The sequence below is a fragment of the Palaemon carinicauda genome, chromosome 1 (assembly GCF_036898095.1).
Source record: "Palaemon carinicauda isolate YSFRI2023 chromosome 1, ASM3689809v2, whole genome shotgun sequence".
NCBI lineage: Eukaryota > Metazoa > Arthropoda > Malacostraca > Decapoda > Palaemonidae > Palaemon > Palaemon carinicauda.
The window spans coordinates 304910907-304924290 of record NC_090725.1 but is presented as its reverse complement, the minus strand read 5'-3'; the positions used below and the strand labels follow the sequence as shown (position 1 = coordinate 304924290).

Below are 13384 nucleotides of genomic sequence, written 5' to 3'. Positions count from 1 at the left end.
GCACACCTCCTGAGACAGTAAATTACCGGTTTCTAGTTACATTAGTTACCTGGGTGGAACCAGAGGAATTAAAAGGATAGGTACTTTGTTGGGTCTCTCTGAAGTTATGTAGAGCTCTTTGTTTGTATTTGATTGTTTTTTTCGAAAACTATTATCTGAAAGAGTTAGGCATTGTTTACATGTACAGTTGGACACATGAATTCCTGGCACACCTGGCACCAGTGGATATATATTCCCAGTGTAGAATTCGGTATTAAATGCCATTGTGGTTGATATTTACATTGATTAAAATCCCGAGTTTTAGTGATATGTATTCATAAAGAATAACCACGCCTTGCAAACTCACAATTCAGCTATCATGGTGTAGATGGGTTTATTTCAAGTCTAGAACAGATTCCTGAATCCGACAGGAATATGCAAGGCAACTTTTAATAAACTTATTATCTCTCTTGATAGCTCAGTTGGTAGAGTCCTCGCAGGAATGGTTTCGAATGAAAAGGCAGGGGTTCGAATCTCTGCCCAGCCAGAAACTATTACCATAAATGAATTCCAGTGGATATATATTCCAAAGGTAGAATTCAGTATTAAATGCCATTGTGGTGGATATTTATATTGATTAAAATCACGAGTGTTAGTGATGTATATTCATATATATACATGTCCATCTATTCATATATACATAGGCCACAATAAATGCAGCCGTTTCTAGTCCACTGCAGGACAAAGGCCTCAGTATTGTGGTGGCCTAATTGGTAACATCCTTGCCTGGTGATCGCTCAAACTCGTTAGTTCCTTTGGTCGCTGCATCATCCTTGTGAGCGAAGGATGGGGTGTTTGGGGAGCCTATCTATCTATCTGCTGAGTTATCAGCAGCCATTGCTTGGCCTCCTTGGTCCTAGCTTTGGTGGAGATAAGGCTTGGGCGCTGATCATATGTATATATGGTCAGTCTCTAGGACATTGTCCTGCTTGATATGGCAATGTCACTGTCCCTGGCCTCTGCCATTCATGTGCAGCCTTTAAACATGTCCTTTATAATGTATGAGGTTTGGCCAGTATTCATCACCACGCTGGCCAGTACAGATTGGTAATGTGTGAAAGGTTTTCGTTCATAACCTGGGAAGATACTCTTTTATCTGTGATATTTCCACGAATAAGTGATTTGTGTGTTTCATAATCTTAACAATACACTAATTACTCTTAGAGTTATTCACCTCATTTTAAAGTTGACACCAATTCTTCATTACTATAATAAGATTGATGCATTTGAGTATATGTGAATTTACTTTACTGTGTGAAAGTTCCCGACTTAAATGCTCCACCATATTATTATTTTTTTTTATTTACCCTTAAGATTTTAAACTTAATAAGTTGCTTACATTCATTTAAACTGTAAGCGGTAGTGGGGAGGGTTTGGGAGAAGATCGAGAGGGAGGCAGAGAATCAGAATGCAAGATAAAGTGAAGGATGATATGGAGAGAAGAAGGTTAGTGGATGATGATGCCTTTGTTAGAAGCATTGGAGAGGGTGCATTAGTCAACCGACCCCTAATGTAGGGATAACAATGGGAAAGATGATGATTTAAACAAGAAAAATATGGACTTCACTGTAAAAAAAAAAATTACCAGCACTTTTGTTCTTTAATTCATGCAAAAGACATTCCAACCCTTTTCAAGCTTATATTTAGTCTTTTTTACCCTTTTTTATATACCGGTTTTGTTTCATAAATGTCCCTGTATACTGACGTTCCCCAAATTTCCTTGAACAGATTACAGTTTCGGAGTAATTGCTTTTCAGTCTTCTAATTTTTTGTCTTTTAAGATCCGGGATTTCAAGGACGGTCCATGTGTATTGGGTCGAGATGCCCAAGTGCATTTTGGTGCTTTTAAAGGACAAATACATAAAAAATCAAACTTAAGAAATTATTTTTATGTTTCCGTTAGAAGTTAATATGCAATATATTACATGATGATCATATATATATATATATATATATATATATATATATATATATATATATATATATGTATATATATATATATATATATATATATATATATATATATACACACATACATATATATATACATACATATATATATATATATATATATATATATATTTATATATATATACATACATAAATATATATACATATATATATATATATATATATATATATATATATATATATATATATATATATATATACATATATATACACACACCTAGCTAGAGTTAGTCCTAATAAATAAGAAAGAAGTGAAAAGTATTAGTCCACAAGGGTAGAATTCTTTCGAAATTCTTCAAAGGTTTAACTGCACTCATGAGATATATGTGTTTCACCTCTGCCATCGTATGTAGGTCAATTAGGAAATGTCTTCCAGTGAGAAAAAAAAGAAATCCGCGAAATACCAGTCATTTGAAAACTGATTTGGTTGTCCGTATATTCCAGGGATGATTGTTTCGGGTAATGACGATGACTGAAACAAAACTTTAAGGGGTAATAACTATAATAAAAATAAGGACGTTTACTTAGAAGAATTGCTGATTCTCGTTAAAGAATGAGGGCATGGAATTACGTTGATTCTTGTGAAAGATTCAAGAATAGATTCCTGGGATTCTCAGATACTTTTGAAGTAATTTTACATGTAAGATGAATTTAGTCCATTTGAGTATAAGTTGGAACTAGATATTTACATTTTTTAACCCATCATGTTTTTTTTTCAGACCGTATTTCAGTTGGAATAATCAAGTTTTGTACAAAAATACACCATTTAGTCTCTTATACTGTGTTTGGGTATTTAAATGTATTTTAAGGTCAGGCGATAGCAAATGTTTTTAATAGGCCGTTAGATCCTGTCCAACAAATTAAGATGATAATCAGCAGCTGAAGATCAGACAAGAGAACAGTACTCGAAACAGGGTAGAATGAAAGAATTAAAACACTTCTTCAATAGAGATTGCTCACATAAAATCTTACAAGACTTAATCAATAAGCCATTTTTTGTGCAATTGATGAAGAGACAGAGCTAATGTGTTTCTCAAAAAGTAAATTTGGTGTCAAGAATCACATCTAAAATTCTAAGACAGTCATACAAAGTTAAAGAAACATTATCAATGCTGAGATCCGGATGTTGAGGAGCCACTGTCCTCGACATACTAATAATCATAATTTGAGTTTTGTTAGGATTCAACTTCATACCCCATAATTTGCACCATGCACTAATTATAGCTAGATCTCTATTAAGGGATTTAGCAACCCCAGATCTATAATCAGGAGATGGAATGGATGCAAAGAGTAGCATCATCTGCATATGCAACCAGCTTATTTTCATGGCCAAACCACGTGTCGTGTGTATATAGTATGACAAGTAATGGGCCAAGAGCACTACTCTGAGGAACACCACATATCACATTCCTTTGCTCAGTATGGTACCCATCAACAACAACTCCTTGTCATCTATTACTTAAAAATTCCATAATGATGCTAAGAAAAGACCCACCCACTCCCAAATGTTTGAGTTTGGAAACAAGGGCCCCACGATAAATACTGTCAAAGGCAGTACTAAAATCAAGGCCAATCATACGAACATCCTGACTTCAATCTGGGGATTTCTATGCAATATTATTTCTCGTAAAATATTGAATGATTGATTTTTATCAAAGAATGTAAAGACCTTTTGAAGTATTGGTTCTCGTTATCAATTTAAATATGGGAGAAAATATTGATTTCGTTAAATGGAAAGAAGTCAGTCAGAATCGTTGGTTTACGTTGAAATGCAGTTTGTCTTTGGTGTCGGTTCGTGGTAAAGATTTTTGAAAGCGATTGAAACTATGAGGTCTAATTGAAATGCAGGTTTTGATTCTCTTAAAATAGAATTTGAAGCTACATGAAAGGATAGGGACTCCTTTAAATGCAAGGTTTTGTCATTTAATTCTTAATCAAATTTGGAAACAGATAAATTCATTAGTTCGTGGTAAAGTTTTTGGTTCGCTTGTCGCATTGGTGGAGTAAGAGAGTCTTTGGTTCTCTTAAAACATATAACGTTTGGCTGAAATGATGGTTCTCATTAAAGTATATGAAATCAGACAGAAGCATTGAACCTCCGAAAATATGTAAATCTGTCACACATGCGGATTGATGCCGCGCGTTTTTTTCCCGCGCGGATTAGACATCAGTGAAGATCAAAGAAGACCAGTCTATGCTGCCCTCTCGGAAAAGTGTCGCAGCTTATAGAAACTACGAGGCCGCTCAGGGGAAAATACAGATAGAGATGCCTACTAATGAGCTAAAATTTTTATCCTGCGGAAAAAAAATCCTCTCGTGAATCGAGCCTTAATAGGACGTGCTCAGGAAAGAATGTGTAGCTAGATGGAAGAATTGGTGTTAAAAGGGTAAAGTTTGTCAATTGTTTTTGTTGTTAGTGAGAAGATATATGCATTTGCTTTCACGGATAAGATAGGTTTTGGACAGAAGATTTGATCTTAATTTATCTATGAATTTCACCTACTGCCAGTTCAACCATCCACATTTCCCCCTGATGCCAGTTCAACCATCCATATTTCCCCCTGATGCCAGTTCAACCATCCTCACTTCCCGTGTTGCCAGTTCATCCATCCTCACTTCCCCTGCTGCCAGTTTAATCATTCACATTTCCCCTTGCTGCCAGTTCAACCATTCACATTTCCCCTTGCTGCCAGTTCAACCATCCAAATTTCCCCTTGCTGCCGGTTCAACCATCCACATTTCCCCTTGCTGCCAGTTCAAGCATCCACATTTCCCCTTGCTGCCAGTTCAATCATCCACATTTCTCCCTGCTGATAGTTCAACTATCCACATTTCCCTTTGCTGCCAGTTCAATCATCCACATTTCTCCCTGCTGATAGTTCAACCATCCACATTTCCCCTTGCTGCCAGTTCAATCATCCACATTTCTCCCTGCTGATAGTTCAACCATCCACATTTCCCCTTGCTGCCAGTTCAACCATCCACATTCCCGCTGCTGCCAGTTCAACTATCCACATTTCTCCCTGCTGCTAGTTCAACTATCCACAATTCCTCGTGCTGTCAGTTCAACCATCCACAATTCCTCGTGCTGTCAGTTCAACCATCCACGATTCCTCGTGCTGTCAGTTCAACCATCCACAATTCCTTGTGCTGTCAGTTCAACCATCCACATTTCTCCCCGCTGCTAGTTCAACTAAAAACACCTCCCTCTGTTGCCATTTAAACTATCCACACTTCCCCCTGTTGCCAGTTCAACCATCCACACTTCCCCCTGTTGCTATTTAAACCATCCACACTACCCCTTGTTGCCAGTTTAACCATCCAAACTTCCTCTTGTTTCCATTTCAGCAGCCCACACTTCCCCTTGTTGCCAGTTCAACCATCCACACTTCCCACTGTTGCCAGTTCAACCATCCGCACTTCCCCTGTTGCCAGCTCAGTCATCCAATCTTCCCCTGTTGCCAGTTCAATCATCCAATCTTCCCCTGTTGCCAGTTCAATCATCCAATCTTCACCCTGTTGCCAGTTCAACCATCCACACTTCCCCTTTTGCCAGTTCAACCATCCACACTTCCCCAGTTCCCAGTTCAGCCATCCTCCCTTCCTCTTGTTGCCAGTTCAACCATCCACACTTCCCCCTGTTGCCAGTTCAACCATCCACACTTCCCCTGTTGCCAGTTTACCCATCCACACTTCCCCCTGTTGCCAGTTCAACCATCCACACTTCCCCCTGTTGCCAGTTCAGCCATCCGCACTTCCCTCTGTAGCCAGTTCAACCATCCACACTTCCCCTGTAGCCAGTTCAACCATCCACACTTCCCTGTTGCCAGTTCAACCATCCACACTTCCCCTTGTTGCCAGTTCTACCATCCCTACTTACTCTTGTTGTCATTTCAACCATCCACACTTACCCTTGTAGCCAGTTCAACCATCCAAACTTCCCCTTGTTACCAGTTCAACCATCCATACTTCCCCTTGTTGCCAGTTCAACCATCCACACTTCCCCCTGTTGCCAGTTCAATCATCCAATCTTCCCCTGTTGCCAGTTCAAACATCTACACTTCACCTTGTTGCCAATTCAACCATCCACACTTCCCCTCGTTGCCAATTCAACCATCCACACTTCCCCTCGTTGCCAATTCAACCATCCACACTCCCCCTTGTTGCCAGTTCAACCATCCACACCTCCCCCTGTTGCCACTTCAACCATCCACACTTCCTCCTGTTGCCATTTCAACCATCCACACTTCCCTTATTGCCAGTTCAACCATCCACACTTCCCCTTATTGCCAGTTCAACCACCCACACTTCCCCCTGTTGCCAGTTCAACCATCCACACTTTCCCCTTGTTGCCAGTTCAACCATCCACACTTCCCCTTGTTGCCTGTTCACCCATCCACACTTCCCCTGTTGCCAGTTCAACCATCCACACTTCCCTCTGCTGCCAGTTCAACCATCCACACTTCCCCCTGTTGCCAGTTTAACCATCCACACTTCCCCTTGTTGCCAGTTCAACCATACACACTTCCCCTTGTTGCCAGTTCAACCATCCCTACTTCCCCTTGTTGTCATTTCAACCATCCACACTTAGGCTTATAGCCAGTTCAACCATCCATACTTCACCTAGTTGCCAGTTCAACCATCCACACTTCACCTCGTTGCCAATTCAACCATCCACACTTCCCCTCGTTGCCAATTCAACCATCCACACTTCCCCTTGTTGCCAGTTCAACCATCCACACCTCCCCCTGTTGCCACTTCAACCATCCACACTTCCTCCCGTTGCCATTTCAACCATCCACACTTCCCCTTATTGCCATTTCAACCATCCACACTTCCCCTTATTGCCAGTTCAACCATCCACACTTCCCCTTATTGCCAGTTCATCCATCCACACTCTCCCCTTGTTGCCATTTCAACCATCCACACTTCCCCCTGTTGCTAGTTCACCCATCCACACTTCCCCTGTTGCAAGTTTAACCATCCACACTTCCCCTTGTTGCCAGTTCAACCATCCACACTTCCCCTTGTTGCCAGTTCAACCATCCACACTTCCCCCTGTTGCCAGTTCAACCATCCACACTTCCCCCTGTTGCCAGTTCAACCATCCACACTTCCCCTTGTTGCCAGTACAACCATCCAAACTTCCCTCTGCTACCATTTCAACCATCCACGCTTCCTCCTGTTGCCAGTTCAACCATTCACACTTCCCCCTGTTGCCAGTTCAACCATCTACACTTCCCCCTGTTGCCATTTCAATCATCCACACTTCCTCCTGTTGCCAGTTCAACCATCCACTCTTCCCCCTGTTGCCAGTTCAACCATCCACTCTTCCCCCTGTTGCCAGTTCAACCATCCACTCTTCCCCCTGTTGCCAGTTCAACCATCCACTCTTCCCCCTGTTGCCAGTTCAATCATCCACACTTTCCCTTGTTGCCAGTTCAACCATCCACACTTCCCCCTGTTGCCAGTTCAACTATCCTCACTTCCCTCTGCGGCCATTTCAACCATCCACACTTCCTCCTGTTGCCAGTTCAACCATCCACACTTCCCTCTGTTGCCCGTTCAACCATCCACACTTCCCCTTGTTTCCAGTTCACCCATCCACACTTCCCCTTGTTTCCAGTTCACCCATCCACACTTCCCTCTGCTGCCATTTCAACCCTCTACACTTCCCTCTGCTGCCATTTCAACCCTCCACACTTCCCCCTGATGCCAGTTCAAACGTCCACACTTTGCCCTGCAGCCATTCACAAGCGGCCTTTAAACCTTTGAACTGGAAAAAAGTTTAAATTTTGTTCATGTAATGAAATATTATTATTATTATTATTATTATTATTATTATTATTATTATTATTATTATTATTATTACACGCTAAGCTTCCTAAATAATCCGTTAACGATTTTAATGTCACGTGGAATGATTGATTCTCATGTAGCTAATGCAGCTAAGAATGGTAGAATTATTCTATTGTATATAAGATTTCAAAAGGTCTGTTATGGCTGGAACTGTACAGGAATCTATAATTTATTAATATCTTAAAGTGTCACATTTTTTTATTAGCACTCTGACTGCTGCAGTCTAACATAAAATCTGACACCGTCAAATTTTAGACCTTTTTTCTGACCCTGGCCCTTACTAAATTCAGACCCCAAAAATAGGGACATTTTTCAAGAAAATCTCATACATCTTCTATAATTTTAGTCGGAGAGTGAAATAATGCGATGACCACATATATACCCATAAAACAACTCTATGCTGCATTAACACAAAATCTGACACCGTCAAATTTTAGACCTTTTTTTCTGACCCTGGCCCTTACTAGATTCGGACCCCAAAAATAGGGGCATTTCTCAAGAAAATCTGATATATCTTCTATAATTTTAGTCGGAGACCAAGAAAATGCGATGACCACATGTATACACATAAAACGACTCTATGCTGCAGTCTAACACAAAATCTGACACCGTCAAATTTCAGACCTTTTTTCTGACCCCGCCCCTTACTGGGTTCAGACCCCAAAAATAGGGAAATTTTTCAACAAAAACCTCATATATCTTCTATAATTTTAGTCGGAGAGCGAAAAAATGCAATGACCACATATATACCCATAAAACGACTCTATGCTGCAGTCTAACACAAAATCTGACACCGTCAAATTTTATACCTTTTTATTCACCCCGGCCCTTACTAGATTCGGACCCCAAAGATAGGGATATTTTTCAAGAAAATCTCATATATCTTCTATAATTTTAGTCGTAGAGCGAAAAAATGCGATGACCACATATATACCCATAAAACGACTCTATGCTGCAGTCTAACTCAAAATCTGACACCGTCAAATTTTAAACTTTAGCCCTTACTAGATCCGGACTCTAAAAATATGGAAATTTTTCAAGAAAATCTCATATATCATCTATAATTTTAGTCGGAGAGCGAAAAAATACGATGACCACATATATACCCTTAAAACGACTCTATGCTGCATTCTAACACAAAATCTGACACCGTCAAATTTTAGACCTTTTTTCTGACCTCGGCCCTAACTCGATTCGGACCCCAAAAATATGGACATTTTTCAAGAAAATCTCATATATCTTCTTTAATTTTAGCCAAAGAGCGAAAAAATGCAATGACTACATATATACCCATAAAACGACTCTATGCTGCAGTCTAACACAAAATCTGACACCGTCTAATTTTAGACCTTTTTTCTGACCTAGGCCCTTACTAGATTCCGACCCCAAAAATAGGGATATTTTTCAAGAAAATCTCATATATCTTCTATAATTTTAGTCGGAGAGCGAAAAAATGCGATAACCACATATATACCCATAAAACGACTCTTATGCTGCAGTCTAACACAAAATCTGACACTGTCAAATTTTAAACTTTAGCCCTTACTAGATTCGGACCCCAAAATTAGGGACATATTTCAAGAAAATCTCATATATCTTCTATAATTTTAGTCGGAGAGCGAAAAAATGCGATGACCACAGATATACCCATAAAATGACTATGCTGCATTCTAACATAAAATCTGACACCGTCAAATTTTAGACCTTTTTTCTGACCCCAGCCCTTACTAGATTCGGACCCCAAAAATAGGGATATTTTTCAAGAAAATCTCTTATATCTTCTATAATTTTAGTCGTAGAGGGATAAAATGCGATGACCACATATATACCCATAAAACGACTCTGTGCTGCAGTCTAACATAGCGTCTGACACCGTCAAATTTTAGACCTTTTTTCTGACCCCGGCTCTTAGATTCGAACTCCAAAAAAAGGGACATTCTTCAAGAAAATTTCTGGAGTTGTGTTAGGAGCTGGAGTAGTTGCGGCTAGAGCTGGAGTTGTTATAGTTGGAGCTGCAGCTGTTGTGGTGGGAGCTGTAGTTGTTGTTGCTTCAGCTGGTGTTGTGGTTGCTTCTGAAGTTACGGTTGGAGCTGGAGTTGTTGTGGTTTGATTTAGAGTTGTTGTTGTTGGAGCTTGAGTTGTTGTAATTGGAGCTGAAGTTGTTGTTTCAGCAGTTCTGGTTGCAGCTGGAGTTGTTAAAGTTGGAGCTGTAGTTGTTATAGTTGGAACTGGAGTTGTCATAGTTGGAACTGGAGTTGTTGTTTTACCTGGAGTTGTGGTTGGAGTTGTTATAGTTGTGGTTGGAGTTGTTATAGTTGTGGTTGGAGTTGTTATAGTTGTGGTTGGAGTTGTTATAGTTGGAGCTGGAGTTTTTATAGTTGGAACTGGAGTTGTTGTGGTTGGAGCTGGAGTTGTTGTGGTTGGAGCTGGAGTTGTTGTGGTTGGAGCTGGAGTTGTATGAACGGGAGTTTTGATTGCATCTGGAGTTTTGGTTGCCGATGGCATTGTGGTTGCAGCTAGAGGTGTTGTGCTTGCAGCTGGAGTTGTTGTAGTTGAAGCTGAAGTTGTTAAAGTTGAAGTTGAAGTTGTTGTGGTTGGAGCTGAAGTTGTTGCTAATTCAGCTGGAGTTGTGGTTGCAGGTGGAGTTGTTGTTTCAGCTGGAGTTGTAGCTGGAGCTGAAGTTGTTGTTGTTTCTGCTTGAGTTGTTGTGGTTGCAGCTGGAGTTGTTGTGGTTGCAGCTGGAGTTGATGTTGTTTCTACTGGAGTTGTGGTTAGAGCTGGAATAGTTGTGGTTAGAGCTGGAATAGTTGTGGTTTCAGCTGGAGTTGTGGTTGGAGATGGAGATGTTGTGGTTGGAGATGGAGATGTTGTGGTTTGAGATGGAGATGTTGTGGTTGGAGATGGAGTTGTTGTGGTGTGATATGGAGTGATTATTTCAGCTGGAGTTGTTGTTTCCGATGGGGTTGTGGTTAGAGCTGGAATAGTTGTGGTTTCAGCTGGAGTTGTGGTTGGAGATGGAGATGATGTGGTAGGAACTGGAGTTGTTGTGGTGTGATAAGGAGTTGTTTCAGGTGGAGTTGTTGTTTCTGGTGGAGTTGTTGTTTCTGGTGGAGTTGTTGTTTCAGCTGGAGTTGTTGTTTCAGCTGGATTTGTTGTTGTTTCCGATGGAGTTGTGGTTAGAGCTGGAGTTGTTGTGGTTAGAGCTAGAGTTTTTGTGGTAGGAGCTGGGGTTGTTGTGGTGTAATATGGAGTTGTTGTGGTTGGAGATGGAGTTGTTGTTTTACCTGGAATAGTTGTTGGAGATGGAGTTGTTGTTGTTTCAGCTGGAGTTGTAGTTGCAGTAGTTTTTATTGTGGTTGGAGCTGGAGTTGTAGTTGCAGCTGGAGTTGTAGTTGAAGTTGGAGCTGGAGTAGTTATAGTTGTTGCTAGAGTTGTGGTTGGAGCTAGATTTGTGGTTGGAGCAGGAGCTGTTGTTGTTTCAGCTGGGTTGTGGTTGGAGCTGGAGTTGTTGTGCCTGGAGCTGGAGTAGTTGTGATTCGAGTTGGAGTTGCGGTTGGAGCAGGAGTTGTTGTGGTAGGAGCTGCAGCTGTTGTGGTTTGATATGGCATTTTTGTTGTTTTAGCTGGAGTTGTTTCCGATGGAGTTGTGGTTGAAGCTGGAGTTGTAGTTGGATATAGAGTTGTTGTAGTTGGATATAGAGTTGTTGTGGTTGGAGCTGGAGTTGTTGTGGGTGGAGCTGGAGTTTTTGTTGTTTTAGCTGGATTTGTTGTTTCAGCTGGAGTTTTTGTTGTTTCAGTTGGAGTTGTGGTTGCTGCTGGAGTTGTTGTTTCAGCTGGAGTTGTGGTTACAGCTGGAGTTGTTGACGTTTCAGCTCGAGTTGTGGTTGCAGCTGGAGTTGTTGTTGTTTCAACTGCAGTTGTTGTGGTTGCAACCGGAGTTGTTGTTTCAGCTGGAGTTATGATTGGAACCGGAGTTATTGTTGTTGTTTCAGTGGAGTTGTGGTTGCAGCTGTAATTGTTGTTTCAGGTGTAGTTGTTGTGGTTGCAACTGGAGTTGTTGTTTCAGCTGTAGTTGTTGCGGTTGCAACTGGAGTTATTGTTGTTTTAGATGGAGTTGTAGTTGCAGCTGGAGTTGTTGTTGTAGCTGAAGTTGTTGTTGATTCAAATGTAGTTGTTGTTGTTTCAGCTGTAGTTGTTGTGGTTGCAACTGGAGTTGTCTCAGCTGGAGTTGTGGTTGCAACAGGAGTTGTTGTTTCGGCTGGATTTGTTGTGGTTGCAGCTGGAGTTGTTGTTGTTTCAGCATGAGTTGTGGTTGGAACCGGAGTTGTTTTTGTTGTCTCAGCTGGAGTTTTGGTTGCAGCTGCAGTTATTGTTGTATCAGCTGTAGTTGTTGTGGTTGCAACAGGAGTTGTTGTTTCAGCAGGAGTTGTGGTTGCAACTGGAGTTGTTGTTGTTTCATCTGTAGTTGTGGTTGCAACTGGAGTTGTTGTTGTTTCAGCTGTACAGTAGTTATGGTTGCAACTGGAGTTGTTGTTTCAGCTGGAGTTGTGGTTGCAGCTGCAGTTGTTGTTGTTTCAGATGTAGTTGTGGCTGCAACTGGAGTTGCTGTTTCTGCAGGGGTTGTCGTTGCATCTGGAGTTGTTGTTTCAGCTGGAGTTGTGGTTGCAGTTATTGTTGTTTCAGATGTAGTTGTGGCTGCAACTGGAGTTGCTGTTTCTGCAGGGGTTGTCGTTGCATCTGGAGTTGTTGTTGCAGCTTGAGTTGTTGTTTCAACAGTTGTTGTTTCAGTCGTGGTTGACACTGGAGTTGTTGTTATTTCAGCTGGAGTTGTGTTTGCAACTGGAGTTGTTGTTTTTTTACTAGATTTGTTGTTTCAGCTGGAGTTGTTGTTTCAGTTGGAGTTGTGGTTGCAGCTGGAGTTGCTGTTTCAGCTGGAGTTGTGGATGCAGCCGGAGTTGATATTGTTTCAGCTGGAGTTGTGGTTGCAGCTGGAGTTGTTGTTGTATCAGCTGGAGTTGTGGTTGAAACCGGAGTTGTTGTTGTTTCATCTGGAGTTGTGGTTGCAATTGGAGTTGTTGTTGTTTCAGCTGTAGTTGTGGTTGCAGTTGTTGTTGTTTCAACTGTAGTTGTTGTGGTTTCAACTGGAGTGGTTGTTGTTGTTTCAGCAGGAGTTGTGGTTGCAGCTGGAGTTGTTGTTTCAGCTGGAGTTGTGGCTGCAATTGGAGTTATGGTTTCAACTGGAGTTGTGGTTGTAGCTGGAGGAGTTGTTTCAGTTGTAGTTGTTGTGGTTTCAACCGGAGTTGTGGTTGCAACCGGAGTTGTGGTTGCAACTGGAGTTGTGGTTGAAGCTGGAGTTGTTGTTTCAGGGGGAGTTGTGGTTGCAGCTGGAGTTGTTGTGGTTTCGGCTGGAGGAGTTGTGGTTTCAGCTGTAGTTGTTGTTGTTACAACTGGAGTTGTTGTTTCAGCTGGAGTTGTTGTGGTTGCAACTGGAGTTGTTGTTGCAGCAGGAGTTGCTG

At 41.2% G+C, this 13384-nt stretch overlaps 3 protein-coding genes across 3 annotated transcripts in view; 1 reads left to right on the top strand and 2 right to left on the bottom strand.

Annotated features, from left to right (window-relative positions):
- The first annotated feature begins 1447 nt into the window (after positions 1 to 1447).
- Positions 1448 to 7802, top strand: LOC137640012 (proline-rich protein 36-like). Its single transcript, XM_068372368.1, has 3 exons — positions 1448 to 1507; positions 5359 to 6512; positions 6638 to 7802. The coding sequence occupies exons 1-3, from the start codon at positions 1448 to 1450 to the stop codon at positions 7800 to 7802; spliced, it is 2379 nt and encodes a 792-aa protein (XP_068228469.1).
- Positions 7803 to 9777: 1975 nt separating this feature from the next.
- On the bottom strand, positions 9778 to 12171 carry LOC137640006 (mucin-2-like). Its single transcript, XM_068372355.1, has 4 exons — positions 11993 to 12171; positions 11384 to 11877; positions 10715 to 11351; positions 9778 to 10309 (listed from the first exon to the last, which is right to left on the bottom strand). The coding sequence occupies exons 1-4, from the start codon at positions 12169 to 12171 to the stop codon at positions 9778 to 9780; spliced, it is 1842 nt and encodes a 613-aa protein (XP_068228456.1).
- A 509-nt stretch (positions 12172 to 12680) lies between these two features.
- The window catches only part of LOC137639997 (salivary glue protein Sgs-3-like), a 51833-nt gene continuing 51129 nt past the window's right edge, over positions 12681 to 13384 (bottom strand). The window contains exon 2 of the mRNA XM_068372342.1: positions 12681 to 13384. This exon is cut by the window's right edge and continues 438 nt beyond it. Coding sequence (XP_068228443.1) covers positions 12681 to 13384 — 704 coding nt within the window.